The 13,335-nt window shown below is 34.6% G+C and overlaps 1 protein-coding gene across 1 annotated transcript; it reads right to left on the reverse strand.

Moving 5' to 3' along the window:
* Positions 1-1,574: 1,574 nt before the first annotated feature.
* On the reverse strand, positions 1,575-3,425 carry K441DRAFT_537157 (uncharacterized protein; the record flags this gene model as incomplete). The annotated part of the gene is made up of 2 exons (XM_067642459.1): positions 1,575-1,742; positions 3,360-3,425. Coding segments are annotated over 2 exons (234 nt in total), but the record flags the coding sequence as incomplete, so codon positions are not given.
* Positions 3,426-13,335: the final 9,910 nt, after the last annotated feature.

The raw sequence follows: 13,335 nt of genomic DNA on the forward strand, positions 1-13,335 counted from the left end.
TTTAGAAATTAGTTAAAGAAGTTATAAAGGAGCCGAAGCGAGAGGACTTAGTATATTTTCTTAGGGTCTTTCCCTATATAGGTGCAGTATCTAGAAATTATTAGCTCTCCGCTAAGTTAGGCCTAAAAGGAAGCCGCTAAATAGGTTATTACTTACTAATACTAGTGCTCTTTAATGCGGTTAAAGAGATTCGTACTACTATTAGTATAGTCCTACGTCATAAAATTAGATTCCTTAAACTCTTTTAACTATTTAAGGTAGTATTCTAGTGGATAGTCTTAATCCTTATAAAGCTATGCTTAAGTAGGCGCTTTATAAGCATCGTTAGATCTAGCAATACTATTAGCGTTATAGTTAATGCTACTGTCGGCGTCGCAGTTGGCGTTACTATCGGTATTACTGTCAGTATTACTATTAAAGACGGTTAGTTCTGTCCCGTAGCTATTACTATCGCTATCCATGTCTATATACTTATTATTAGTAACGCTAAATAATAAGCTATAATCTAATAGTTAAGCGCGCCGCATTCTATAGAGGTAAAAGAGAACTTAGGGTAATAATAGCGGGAAGGATCTAGAGAGTAATATAAGGTTAAGGAGAGAGGAGGGTAAAGAATAAGAGAAATAGGGCCTAGGTTAAACGGATCAGAGGTAGAAGCTATAGAGTATATATAGCTTTAGCGCCAGGCACGTAGAAGGTTTACATTTCTAGATAAACTAGTCTCCTCATAAAATAGGGCACAGGGCGGTAAGCGAGAGGCTTAACGTTAGACTGGTAAGCAAGAGGCTTAGGGCGGCGGGGAATTTTAGCGATGTAACCTCTAAAAACAGCGACAGAACCCTCCTAAAACGGCAGTTAGATCTCCATTTTCTTTTTTAATGGAGTAAATTTTATAATATAGGGATTATTTCCTCTATACTGTTCTGGATCCTTCCTATTTTATAATCTAAATATTTTAATAACCTATTAATAAGATTTGTCTTTCTTAGGCAGTATATAATTTTAAAGTCGTACTATAATAGTGCTTTTACCTATCTAGCTTATTAACCGCTTAATACCTTTATAGTTATAAAGTATTCTAGGTTGTTATAGTCTGTAAGGACTTTAATAGGGTAATTACTTCCTATATAATAATATCGCTAGTGCTTTATTATTGCGACTATTATAAGTAACTCCTAGTTATGCGTTATATAACGCTATTTTATAGGGGTTATTTTTCTTAACTAAAACGCCATAGGATGCTATTTTCCGTCTTTTAATTAAGATATAATTGCCCCTAGGGCGAAGCTGGATATATCCGTTTTAAGGTATATATATAGCTCCTAGTAAAAGTATATTAAGATAGGCACCGATATAAATAAATTCTTTAACCGGTCTATAGCCTACTTAGCAGCTTCCCTAAATATAAAGGGTCCTAACTTCTTACCATTCTTAGATCCTTTTAGTAGATTAGTAATTAGGAGTATTACTTATAAATAATAAATAATAAACGTTTAGTAGAAGTTCGCTGTGCCTAAGAAAATCTATACTTCTCTAAATATTATAGGGTAGGGCTATTCCCTAATAGCGTCCACCTAACTTTTCTCCATTAATACTTTATTAACGCTAATAATAAAGCCTAGAAAATTAATGCTAGTAGTATAGAATATACACTTTTTTAGGTTTATATAGTGTCGGAATATATGGACAGAAGTTACGTGGTTACGTGTCGTCGTCGTGTCATCGTCGCGTCGTCGTCGTGTCTCTGATTAGTNACCCTTAGGGTGACTCATCAGCCCCCTATTTAGGCACCGCGATCCTTACGATCCTCTGCTTTCGATACCTATTAGACAAGAATCAATTCAACAGTTAATAGGCCATACAAGTGCACTTGGGTGATACTGACATTGATTAATGGTTAACCTTACCGGTTGGCTATAGAGCAATAAGGTTCACTTGCCGCCCCAGCAGCTTCGTTTGATCGCAAGCAGTATTCTAGTACCTAGCAGTAAAACCACACCAGCAGCTCCGGCAGCACCCAACCCTAGCAGCTTAGAATATACGACAAATACGCAACGCATAAGACATTCTACAGCAGCAAATCAACCCCCAGTACGACCTCTTTACTGAGCGCCGTACCCCCAGCTCAACAGCATCAACCCCCAGTACGACCTCTTCACTAAGTGCCGTACCCCCAGCTTAATAGCACCCAACGTCCAACAGCCCTCGGGCAGTACCCCAGCAGCAGCTACCTCAGCAGTACTACGGCAGCGCTCTAGCCGTACACAGCACACCAGCTTTTACAGCACCCAACATCCAANTACCTAACTGCTTTACGCAGTACCCCAGCGTAGCTACGCAACTCAGCAGCAAACCATTACCTAGTGTGCTCAGCATACAAATCAACATCCAACAGCCCTCGGGCAGTACCCCAGCAGCTACCTCAGCAGCTACCCCAGCAGTACTACGGCAGCGCTCTAGCCGTACACAGCATACCAGCTTTTACAGCATCCAACAACCTAGCAGCATTAGCAGCACCAAAACACCCAGCTACCTTAGACTTGCGGAAAACTAGTAACAGAAGTGTCACTAAGTACTAGGAGATACCAAGTTGCGTCCATTACGCAGAACAACCACGTTTACGAAGATTTGGTCGAGTACTTTAGGTCAGAAGTGTTACTAAACCTAGGGTCCCAGGTCAACGTCCGAAACGCGTCAACTACATCTTAAATTGCCTACCTCTTGACAGCAAACCTACGAGATCCTACCTACCTTCGACGTACAACACCCCGTCGATTCTACCTCTACAAAATCAGCAGCTATAGTTCGACAGCTGCCTTGTACAAATCCCGACACCGTCTGCTGCCTTCCTTGCAGATCTGCCACGTCGAAGATCACGTCAACAGCGCGTCTACAACGCTAGCGCGCTCCCCATCCTCCTCCCTCTCGAATCTGCTGGCGCCTGCGGCAGCTACAAACTATTAATGGCATAAAGAAAGAATTGCCAGTGTGGGAATGTATGGATAAAGGTTACGTGGTCACGTGTCTTAGGATAGCTGTTTTACGCACAAAGAAAGAACTGCCAGTGTCGGAATATATGGACAGAAGTTACGTGGTTACGTGTCGTCGTCGTGTCATCGTCGCGTCGTCGTCGTGTCTCTGATTAGTTACCCTTAGGGTGACTCATCAGCCCCCTATTTAGGCACCGCGATCCTTACGATCCTCTGCTTTCGATACCTATTAGACAAGAATCAATTCAACAGTTAATAGGCCAATCAAGTGCACTTGGGTGATACCGACATATAGAGCTTATATTTCTATAGTCTTTTTAGTACTATTTATATATAGTGCGTATATGCTTTATAGTTATTAGAGTAGACTATAATATTATTAAGGTAGACTATATATATCGTGTCTAATAGGCCTAATAATGCCTTATTAATATAGGCTTAAAATATTACCGGTGCGTTAGTAAGCCTAAATAGCATTACTAGGTACTTAAAGTGGCCGTACTATATTTAGAACGCTGTTTTCCACTTATTACTAGCTTTAATCCGGATTTAATAGTATATATCTTTTAAATCTAATTTTGTAAATATCTTTACGCCTAATAGTCTATTAATAAGCTCCCCTATTAAAAGTAATAGGTAGCAATTCTTTATAGTAATCTTATTTTGTCAGATAATCTGTATTCTTGGAGGCGTAGGACGTGCATGGGTCACGTGCATTGTAAATCTCTTCATAGAGCCCTAGGGGCCCTAGGTTAATTAAACCATCAAGACACGATTAAGATTATCAATTAATTAACCCATTTCATTAATGAATAGCTTTATATGAACTATCTGACAGTTATAAGCCCGGTCCGCCGACATAAGAAGCTATTCAGCTATTACTTAATTATTTGAAGAAATTCTACCTCATCGTTAGACTGACACCTTATCGTCTTAGGACGCAGACTCTGACAGAAATCCTACCTCAATTGTTACAGGACGATTCTGACACGAGATTTCACGAGATTCCACCTCAATCGTCACAGGACGATCCTGACGACAAGGACGATCCTGATGACAAGGACGATCCTAACGACAAAATACCATCTCAATTCCTCCTTTGCCTATTAGTTAAATGACTCCACCGACTACCTTATCGACTATGATCATCCTCAATAAGCCAGAAGACTGGGAGCAATGGCTATGGCAACTCCGAGCCCTTGTGGATTAGCGAATTTGGGCCTATGTTGACCTAGATAAGGAAGCACCTTAACGAGGTCTACTATAAGAACCAGCCTATCTAGAAGTTACAGATTTTAATGAGAATGCAACCTTATATGCACAGCTCTCGACGAATTAATAGAGAGCGTACGAGAATAGTAGACGATACTACGACTAGGATATAAAGTATTTCCTAAGACAGGAAGATTATCTTTGACAGATCCGCACCCAGATTACGTCTATAGTATTAATTTAGAAGAAGCTACTGCTTAACCCTTTCCTTATAGTTAAAGAATGGCTATCTTAATTAAAGGAGAATATAGAACCTACCTTGTTATTTATTAGAAAGAAGGTATAACACTAGTACACAGAAGCTCTTAAGGGGTTTACATACTTGTTAAAATTAAATTAGTAGCTAGATTAATGGGAATATATAATAATGCTAGGAGAGAAGTATAAGATCCCTTAAATATCTGATAGGATCTAGCTTTAAGAATTAGTAGAAGTTATTTAACCTTTTAGTAATACCTATTATATAAAGTATACTACTAAGTTAAATAACCCGTAGAAGTTAAGATCTTCCAAATACCGCAGAGTAGTAAAGGAGCTGTAAGAAGGATTTAGAAGACCCTCGGAGAAAGCTAATACTACTATAAGAGGGAGTACTTTTAACACAGACTTTGTAGAGTAAGCTATTAAGGATTACTCTAATACTACTAAAGGTTTATAAAGAGGAAAGGCCTTAGCATATAAGGGTATATCACCTCCTTACGCCCTCGACCCTTACGATCGATTGCGTAACGTCTTGTAGACTCCCCGAATACACACGCTTTGTAGCCATTACCCACGCTCTATAACATTACGTTGCGCCTTTTTCTTTACTAATGCTTAGCCTACGACTAATTCTACGTCTCTATAATACCGTAGATGCTACTAAAAGCAGCGTGTCTATAAGTTACCTTACTTTATACTCCTAAAGAATTAATAATAGTAAGATAAAATTCCTTACTAGCTACTATATTAAACTTAAAGAATAACCTAATACCTATATTAAAACCACGACACCAATTAATCCTAAAAGGATTTAATTTATTAGCCCTAGCCTTAACCCCTAAAGGGAAGCCTAGTGGCTTAAAAGACTACAACGACTATAAGGGGGACATTAATAATGTCTTATTCTTTATTAACTATATAACTACGGATAAATAAGCCAAAGGGCTACTACCTATTAAGATTAAGATACGAGACGCTAAGATATTTATAAAAATAGTAGCACGAGAACCTAATAAATACTACCACCTTTTATAGAACTACTATTTAAAGCTTATGTAAGCTAAGATACGTGCTGCCTAAGATTATAATATTATTTAAGACCTATAAGCTTATAAGGCGCTCGCTAATAATATACGCTAAAAGATTAAAGATAACCTCCGCGCGTCTAAATACGACATTTAATAATTAAAGAAGACCAAGATTATACTTATTACTACAGTTACTAAAAGAGAGGGTATAATTAAATACCTATAATCTTAGCTTAATGAGCATATTTATAATAATACTAGACACCTCTTTACTGTATATAACGCCACCTAAGTCTTTACGCCCCTGGCAACCTTACCTACTTAATACTTAATAGAAGGTTAGCGCTAAGTAGCTTTACCTAACGGGAACCTCTACTATAGTAGCGGCGATAATAAAAGCTATAATAATTAAACTTAAACTACTACTATAGGGTCTAATATACGCTACCCTAATCCCCTAATCTTTAAGGGTAACCGTAAGGAATATAGCTACTAGAAGATATAAATCCACAAAAAATTAACCTAGAGCGCCTACCTTTTCCCTATAAAAGATACTAAGATTAGCTATATTATTAGATAAATAAAGGGTATCTTGTTTAATAGGCTTTTCGCTTAATAGGAGACTAGCAGTCCCTAGAAATAGTAGTCCCACTAAAAAGTCCTTAATAACCTTAACTAAATATACTGTAACTATAACCTAGTAGCCACCAGTTAAGCTAAACTACGCGCCCTAAAGATAAATCCTATTAAATTATTTAATAAGTTTTATGTTAAATTCTAGGAATATACTAAAGTCCTCTCTTAAGACGATACTAAAGACTAGGAAGATCTCCTTAAAAAAGTTACTTATTACCTTAGTTACGCAGCCGCTAGCCATAACTATAACAACGTTTACAATATAGTAGCAGCCCTATAAAAGATTAAACAACGGCTAAACTAAATTACTACTATAAACCCCTGCCTAAAGACCTCCTTATAGAAACCCTCCGGACCTACTAAACTACTAACGCCTACTACCCTAAGCAATACTACTAGTCCTAATATCGACCTCTCTATACTAGCCTTTTTAAAGAAGCTACTAGATAGAGAGCGCAAGCTACTCTAAAAGGCGTTACTATAAATGCTGTTAAGAAGGCTATTATAGCTATAGCCCAAACTGCCCAATTGCTAGGTTTAGTAGCCGCCGTTAAACACCTAGCCCTATGCCCTAGACACTAAATATGTCGCTACGCGCCGCTACCGCATAAAATAAAGATATAGTAATAGTAGTAGAATTAGACGTGGAAGCGGAAAATGTAAAGTCCTAGCCCTAAGTTATAGGTTAGGACACTCTAATAATAGAGGGATTTATATAGTAGCTTGCTTAATAGATAGCTTAGTAAAAATAGAAGAATAAAAGTAAATAGTTTTACCTATAGAGGGAACTACCGCCAAAAAATAATATAAAACCCGTTTTATAATTAACTGCAAAGCTATTAATAAATTTATAAATATCTAATTTATACGTACTTACAACCTACCTACCCTACCCCTTACTAAAGCTCACGCCCTACAACTCGCTAACAGTAGTTATACTGTATAAAAGATTACCTATATAGTATAACTCTACCTAAATATAAACGGACACTAGGAGGAGCTCTAGGCCTATATTATACCACTTATAAACTACCCTATTATCCTTGGAATAAACTAGCTTAAATAATATAACCCCACCATTAACTAGTAAAAGAGAGAAGTAATCTTTAATTCTAAATACTATAGAGAGACTTACCTAGGGTATAGCCTAGCCGCCTCTATCTACTCCCCAGAATATTAACCTAAGAAAACCCTTATTACCCCACCTATAACCAACTACTACTATATAAGCGCCGCGGCCTTTTACTATATAGTACATAGGAAAGGCTAAACCGTTGCCGCAGCCTCCTAATTACAACTATATAAGCTTAATAAAGATTAGAACTACGTCCTTTATAGTAATAGAATAGATATAGTTAACCTTCTAAAAAATAATGCCTCTATAGAACTCCACGAACTTTTACCCTTGGACTTTAAGAAGTTTATAAAGCTTAAAAAAGGACTTACTAATAAGGAACTCCGTAAGCTCTTCTCTAAGAGATACTATAACTTTATCAACATATACCTATAAAAGAGCGTAAATATACCCCCCCTATATTAACCCAACGGCTATACCATTAATATTAAATAAGGAAAACGCCGCCCTATAAGAGACCCTACCTAATATTAAAAGATAAACTCTTAGTTGTTAAAAAGTATATTAACAAGCACCTTAATAAAGGGTTTATTTATCCTAGTATATCCCTAGCAGCCGCCCCTATCCTCCTTACTAAAAAGCTAGAAGGAGGTATTTAATTCTATATTAACTATAGAGGACTTAACGCTATTACAATTAAGAACTAATACCCTATACCGCTTATACGTAAGACCCTTAAACGGCTTAGCTAAGCCAAAATCTATACTAAGCTTAATATTATCGCCGCCTTTAACCGCCTCTAAATACGGAAAGGTGATAAATAGAAAACCGCATTTATATCACGCTTCGGCCAATTTAAATATACCGTTATACCTTTTAGCGTATATAACGGCCTAGGCAGCTTTTAAAGCTATATTAATAACGCCTTATAGGACTACCTTAATGACTTCTACTCTGCGTACCTGGATAATATACTTATTTATAGCAATAATCCTTTTAAGCATACTAAGCATGTTTAAAAGGTCCTATAGCGCCTTAGAGACGTAGGACTTTATATTAATTTAAAGAAGTGCGAATTCTTAGTTATAGAAGTAAAATACCTTAAACTAATTGTTACTACTAAGGGTGTCTGTATAGACCCTAAAAAAGTATATATAATTACTAGATGGTAAACCCCTATCTATATTAAGGACGTACAAGCCTTCCTTAGTTTTACTAACTTCTATTGGAAATTTATATACAACTTCTTAGGTATTATAGCACCACTTATAGCAATAATGCGAATAAAGGGCCTTTTTATAAAAGGAAGAAAAATATATTTACGTTTTATCTAGATACCTAAATATAAAAAGGCGTTTTAAGACTTAAAAGATATATTTACTAAAGCACCTATTCTAGCTTATTTTATACCAGGATAATAACTCTATCTTAAGACTAACTCCTTAGACCACGTTAACGCGGGCGTCCTCTCCTAGATAGGTAATAACGGTTTCCTCTACCTAGTTACATTTTACTCGTCTAAGCTTATACTATAAGAATATAACTATAAGATCTATAATAAGGAACTCCTCGCAATTATATAAGTATTTAAGGAATTTTAACTGGAACTCTCCTTAGTAGAACCTAACTAACTAACTAAGGTCCTTACGGATTATCGCAACCTTAAGTACTTTATACCTATAAAATAACTAAACTAACGCTAAGTACGTTAGAATAAGTTCCTCTCCAGTTTTAACTTTAAAATTATATATAGGCTAGAAGTATAAGGTACTAAGCCTAATAGCCTAACATACCATTTACAAGACCTTCCTTAGTTAAAAGATAACCCTTATAATTAATTCTAATGATAAATAATCCTAAAAGCATAAAACTTAGCCCTAGGCATACTACCCAAAACAGAACCAACCGCCCCTTAGCTTTATACCATAGAACTAAAGTTACCCCCTAAAATTAATAAACTTATTACCGTAGTATATAACACCTCTACTAACCTATTATTATATTAACTAATTACTAGAAAGATCGCCGGCACCTATATACTGCTTACTAACCTCTAAAGCTTAGGCTAGATTAATATAACAGCCTTAAAAGTAAAAAAAATAGGCTCTATTATAAAGGCCGTCTATTTATCCCTAACTTAGAAGACCTATAACAGCAACTAATTTAAATGGCCTATAACCTCCGATTAAGCAGCTACTTAGGTAAAGAAGGAACCTATAAGCTCCTCAGCCGATACTACTTCTAGCCTAAAATAATAGACTTAGTTAAACGCTTTATAAGCGCCTATTATGGCTATAAACGTACTAAAGCATTTTATATAAAGCACTAAGGACTACTACACCCTCTACTAGTACCTATACAATAATAGGCAGATATCGCTATAGATTTCGTTATTAACCTACCGCCTTATAAACGATATAGCCGAACTTATAAGAACATCCTTATAATAATATACCAACTTATAAAAGAACGCCACTATATCCTAACTAAAGGCGTAGCTATAAGCGACGTTGCTAATACCTTCCTCTATAAAGTTTACTAACTACACGGGTTACCTAACTCTATTACGTCCAACTAAGGCACATAATTTAACTCTGATATATAGAGGCGGATCTACTAACGCCTTAGTATCTCCGTTAAGATATCTATATCCTTTTACTATAAAACTGCGGGATAACTAAAAAACGCTAACGCTAGTATAAAGGCGTACTTATAATAGGTAGTTGCCTATAGTTAGAACAACTAGGTAAACCACCTTCCGCTAGGTAAATTCGCAGCAAATAACTACGTCTTAGCCATTATAGGTGTTACGGACGCTTTAAGTACGATATTATAACTACTTAGAGAGGAGTCGGAAGAAGCTAGTTAGTTAATTAGAGCACGGTCTAGGATAGAACCAATAGAACTATGTGACGAGGAATAGTAGCTAAGGTTATATAATGTAATCTATATAATCTATAGGATCTATATAATCTATAATAGAGTAGACGGAGTAAGGATTTTATAGGAGTATAGTTATATATTTAAGGACCCTTAGTCCCTACCTAGATAGTTCTTTCCTTATAGTAATTCTTAGAATATAATTAAAGTTAATCTGTTAGGCAACCACTCTACTAGTTATTATTACGTTATTAACTTTCTGTATTACCTATATACCTAGCCTATTAATAAGTCCACTATAGTTCTTGCTACAAGACTCCGTTACACAATTACTACTATAGTTATAGTCTTAGAAGTTAAACAACATGCTACTAAAAGTAGCTATAATAACGCTATTAACGGTAGCAACGACCTTAGGGTTAGGTAACGACACTAGTATAGTAAATACTAACTCGTAACTAGTTACAGTTAAACAGTTATAGATAATAGTTAATTAGTTAATAGATAATAATAAAGCACTTAAAAATAGGGTTAACGGAATAAGAGTAGCTAAGGTTAAGTTACCTTTAATTAAATAATTCTTAGGAGAGAGATTAAAGCTTAAAGGATTTCTTACGTAAATACACTTTAAAGTTATACAGAAAGGAGCAAAGTTAGCAATACCTATAGATTAAGTAGCGTACGCAGGATTATTCCTAACGGAAAGAGCGCTTAAATAGTTCGAACCCTACCTTATAGAAATGCAGAATAATAGTATAATAACCACTAATTAAGATATATAATATATGTTTGCAAGCTAGATAAAATTCGCGGAACGATTAATACAAATATTTAGGGACCTAGAAGTAATAACTATAGTAAAGAAAAAGCTTTAGGACCTAGTATAGCGAACTTTAGTAATTAAGTATATAACGCAGTTTTAGACGTTAGCTATATAGGTTAAATAAAACAATAGGGCGCTTATAGTATAGTATAAATAGGGACTTAAGGCTAAAGTCTAGGATGTAATTATTCTAATAGAAGATACGGACACCCTTAGGGATTTAATAGATTAAGCAATTAAGATTAACAATAGGATCTTTTAAAGGGAATAGGCTAAGAGAGGCTAGGACAGAGTTTTATAGTTATATAAGGCGTAGAGTACGCAATAACTAAAGCTAAATTAGAAACTATGGTATAGCGCAGAGCTAATAGACCTAAGTAGTACTAAAAAAACCTATAAAAAATAGAGAAAACAACTATAGAAACCTAGAAGTTAAGGATTAAGTAATTATAAGACTAAAGAGCATAGGCTAAACCAAGGATCTTAATAGTAGAAGACGTTTAAGCGGACTCTACAGTAAAAGTAATAGTTTAGAGATAGAGCTTATATAAATTATAGAAAATAGGGTTATTTTACTAGAGACTATAAAAGTGGTTAGAATTACTATATAGTAAAGGGAACTAAACTAATAGTATATAACACATACGTATAGAGGGATAATAGTATACTGTAAGGAATAAAAGAATATTTAATTAAAAGTTTTATATTTTGTTATAATAACGTATACTAAATTTATAAAGACGCTAAGTATAGTATAAGCTATTAGCCATAAAAGCCAGAGTTAAGAGGACTTAAAGAAAATAGAGAGTTAGATAAAAAATAAAATTAACTCTATAAGCTAGATTAAGATATTACAGTAATATATAGATAAAGATTAGTAATAATAATAATAGAGTTAAAGTACTTATTAATTAACAGCAATAAGGTAAAAGGAGGAACTAACTAGGGGTATTTAAACCTTAATAATATAATAAAAGTAGAGACTAAAACCGCTATAGAGTAAGGTTTAGTAACGGGTATTATAATACCATTAAATACGGCATTTATTGCTTTATAAGACGGAAGGAGTAATATTTAGAGACGATTAAGTAAGCAAACGACTGCTAGTGCTAGCTTACTACTTAATAAAGGCAAAAGGCTAAAGGCTTAAGATTCTTAAGATAAGGCATGCTTAGAGACCCATAATAGACGATAACCAATGGAGTAGAGTAATAGCTTAGTTTAGTAATATACAAATAAGCTTAAAATAAAGTTTCCTAAAGGCATAAGATTCTTAAAGTAAGATAAGTAAGATTTAAGACTTTTAAAATAAAATAAGAATACTAGTAAAGCCTAGTTAGACTAAGGCTGGAGCGCAGCTTAAGAAAGAAGTAAGCTTAGGATTAAAGAATCTAAGGGACTAAGAATTCGGAGTATAAATAAGGACACCTATAAATAAGCGGTAAGAGGCTTCTTTATAGATTAGAGAATCTGCAATATAAATAGTAACTAGACTAGGAGACAGATATATAGACTTAGAAGACTTACTAGTAAAATATAATGTTTAGACTAAAGATTAAAGAGTTAATACCACAATTAAGAAGTAAGAAGACTTTAAGGATCTACTTATAAGGCGAGCAGTTAAAGAGATAATAAATAAATTTAGAGCAAAAATTATTTTATGGTAAGAAAAGAAACTAGATATAAAATCTAGCACGCTAGGTTGTATACGAGACAGAGCACTGGTATAAAGAATTACTAATAGGCTAAAGATAGGCACGCCAAGGGTAAAATGATTAGATAAATTAGAATAAGAAGAGGATCTAGGGATTCTAACTAGATTTAAAGAATGACATATAAAGGGCTGTTATAATATAGTAATAAAGAGATACTTCCTTATAAATAAACCGTATACACCCTAATAGCTATACTAAAAGTGGTATAGGCAGCGACACAACAATAAGTGGGAAGATTTCTATATGTGGCTAGCTAAATAAATAGTTTAAAATTAGCTAATTACTAAAAAAGCTATAAGTTATATTAAGGGAGCCTTAATTATAATATTAAAGGATTTAGAGGAACAATTAAAGGACTAAAGAAGTAAAAGGCGAATCTTAATACCCGCGAATAAAGTCGCAATATTTAGATTAATATAATAGAGGTTTAAACTTACAGATATAGATAAATTAAGAGTTAACCTAAGACATCTAGCGCATTATATATTGGCATGGATTATATATATAGATAATATATACGAGATGCATAAGAATTTAAAAGAGAAGAATTAGAAATATTTAGTAAGAATACATTAAATAATAAACAAAAAAGAGTTCTAAAATATAAAGTATATATATAAATAGCATCTAACGGAAACTTAAGAGAAGGAAGTTTAGTACTTTAACCAAAAAGATTCCTTATAGAAGAATGCTTAGATAGACAACAGTAGTAGAA

The sequence above is a fragment of the Cenococcum geophilum genome (genome assembly GCF_001692895.1).
Source record: "Cenococcum geophilum 1.58 unplaced genomic scaffold K441scaffold_3, whole genome shotgun sequence".
Lineage (NCBI taxonomy): Eukaryota > Fungi > Ascomycota > Dothideomycetes > Gloniales > Gloniaceae > Cenococcum > Cenococcum geophilum.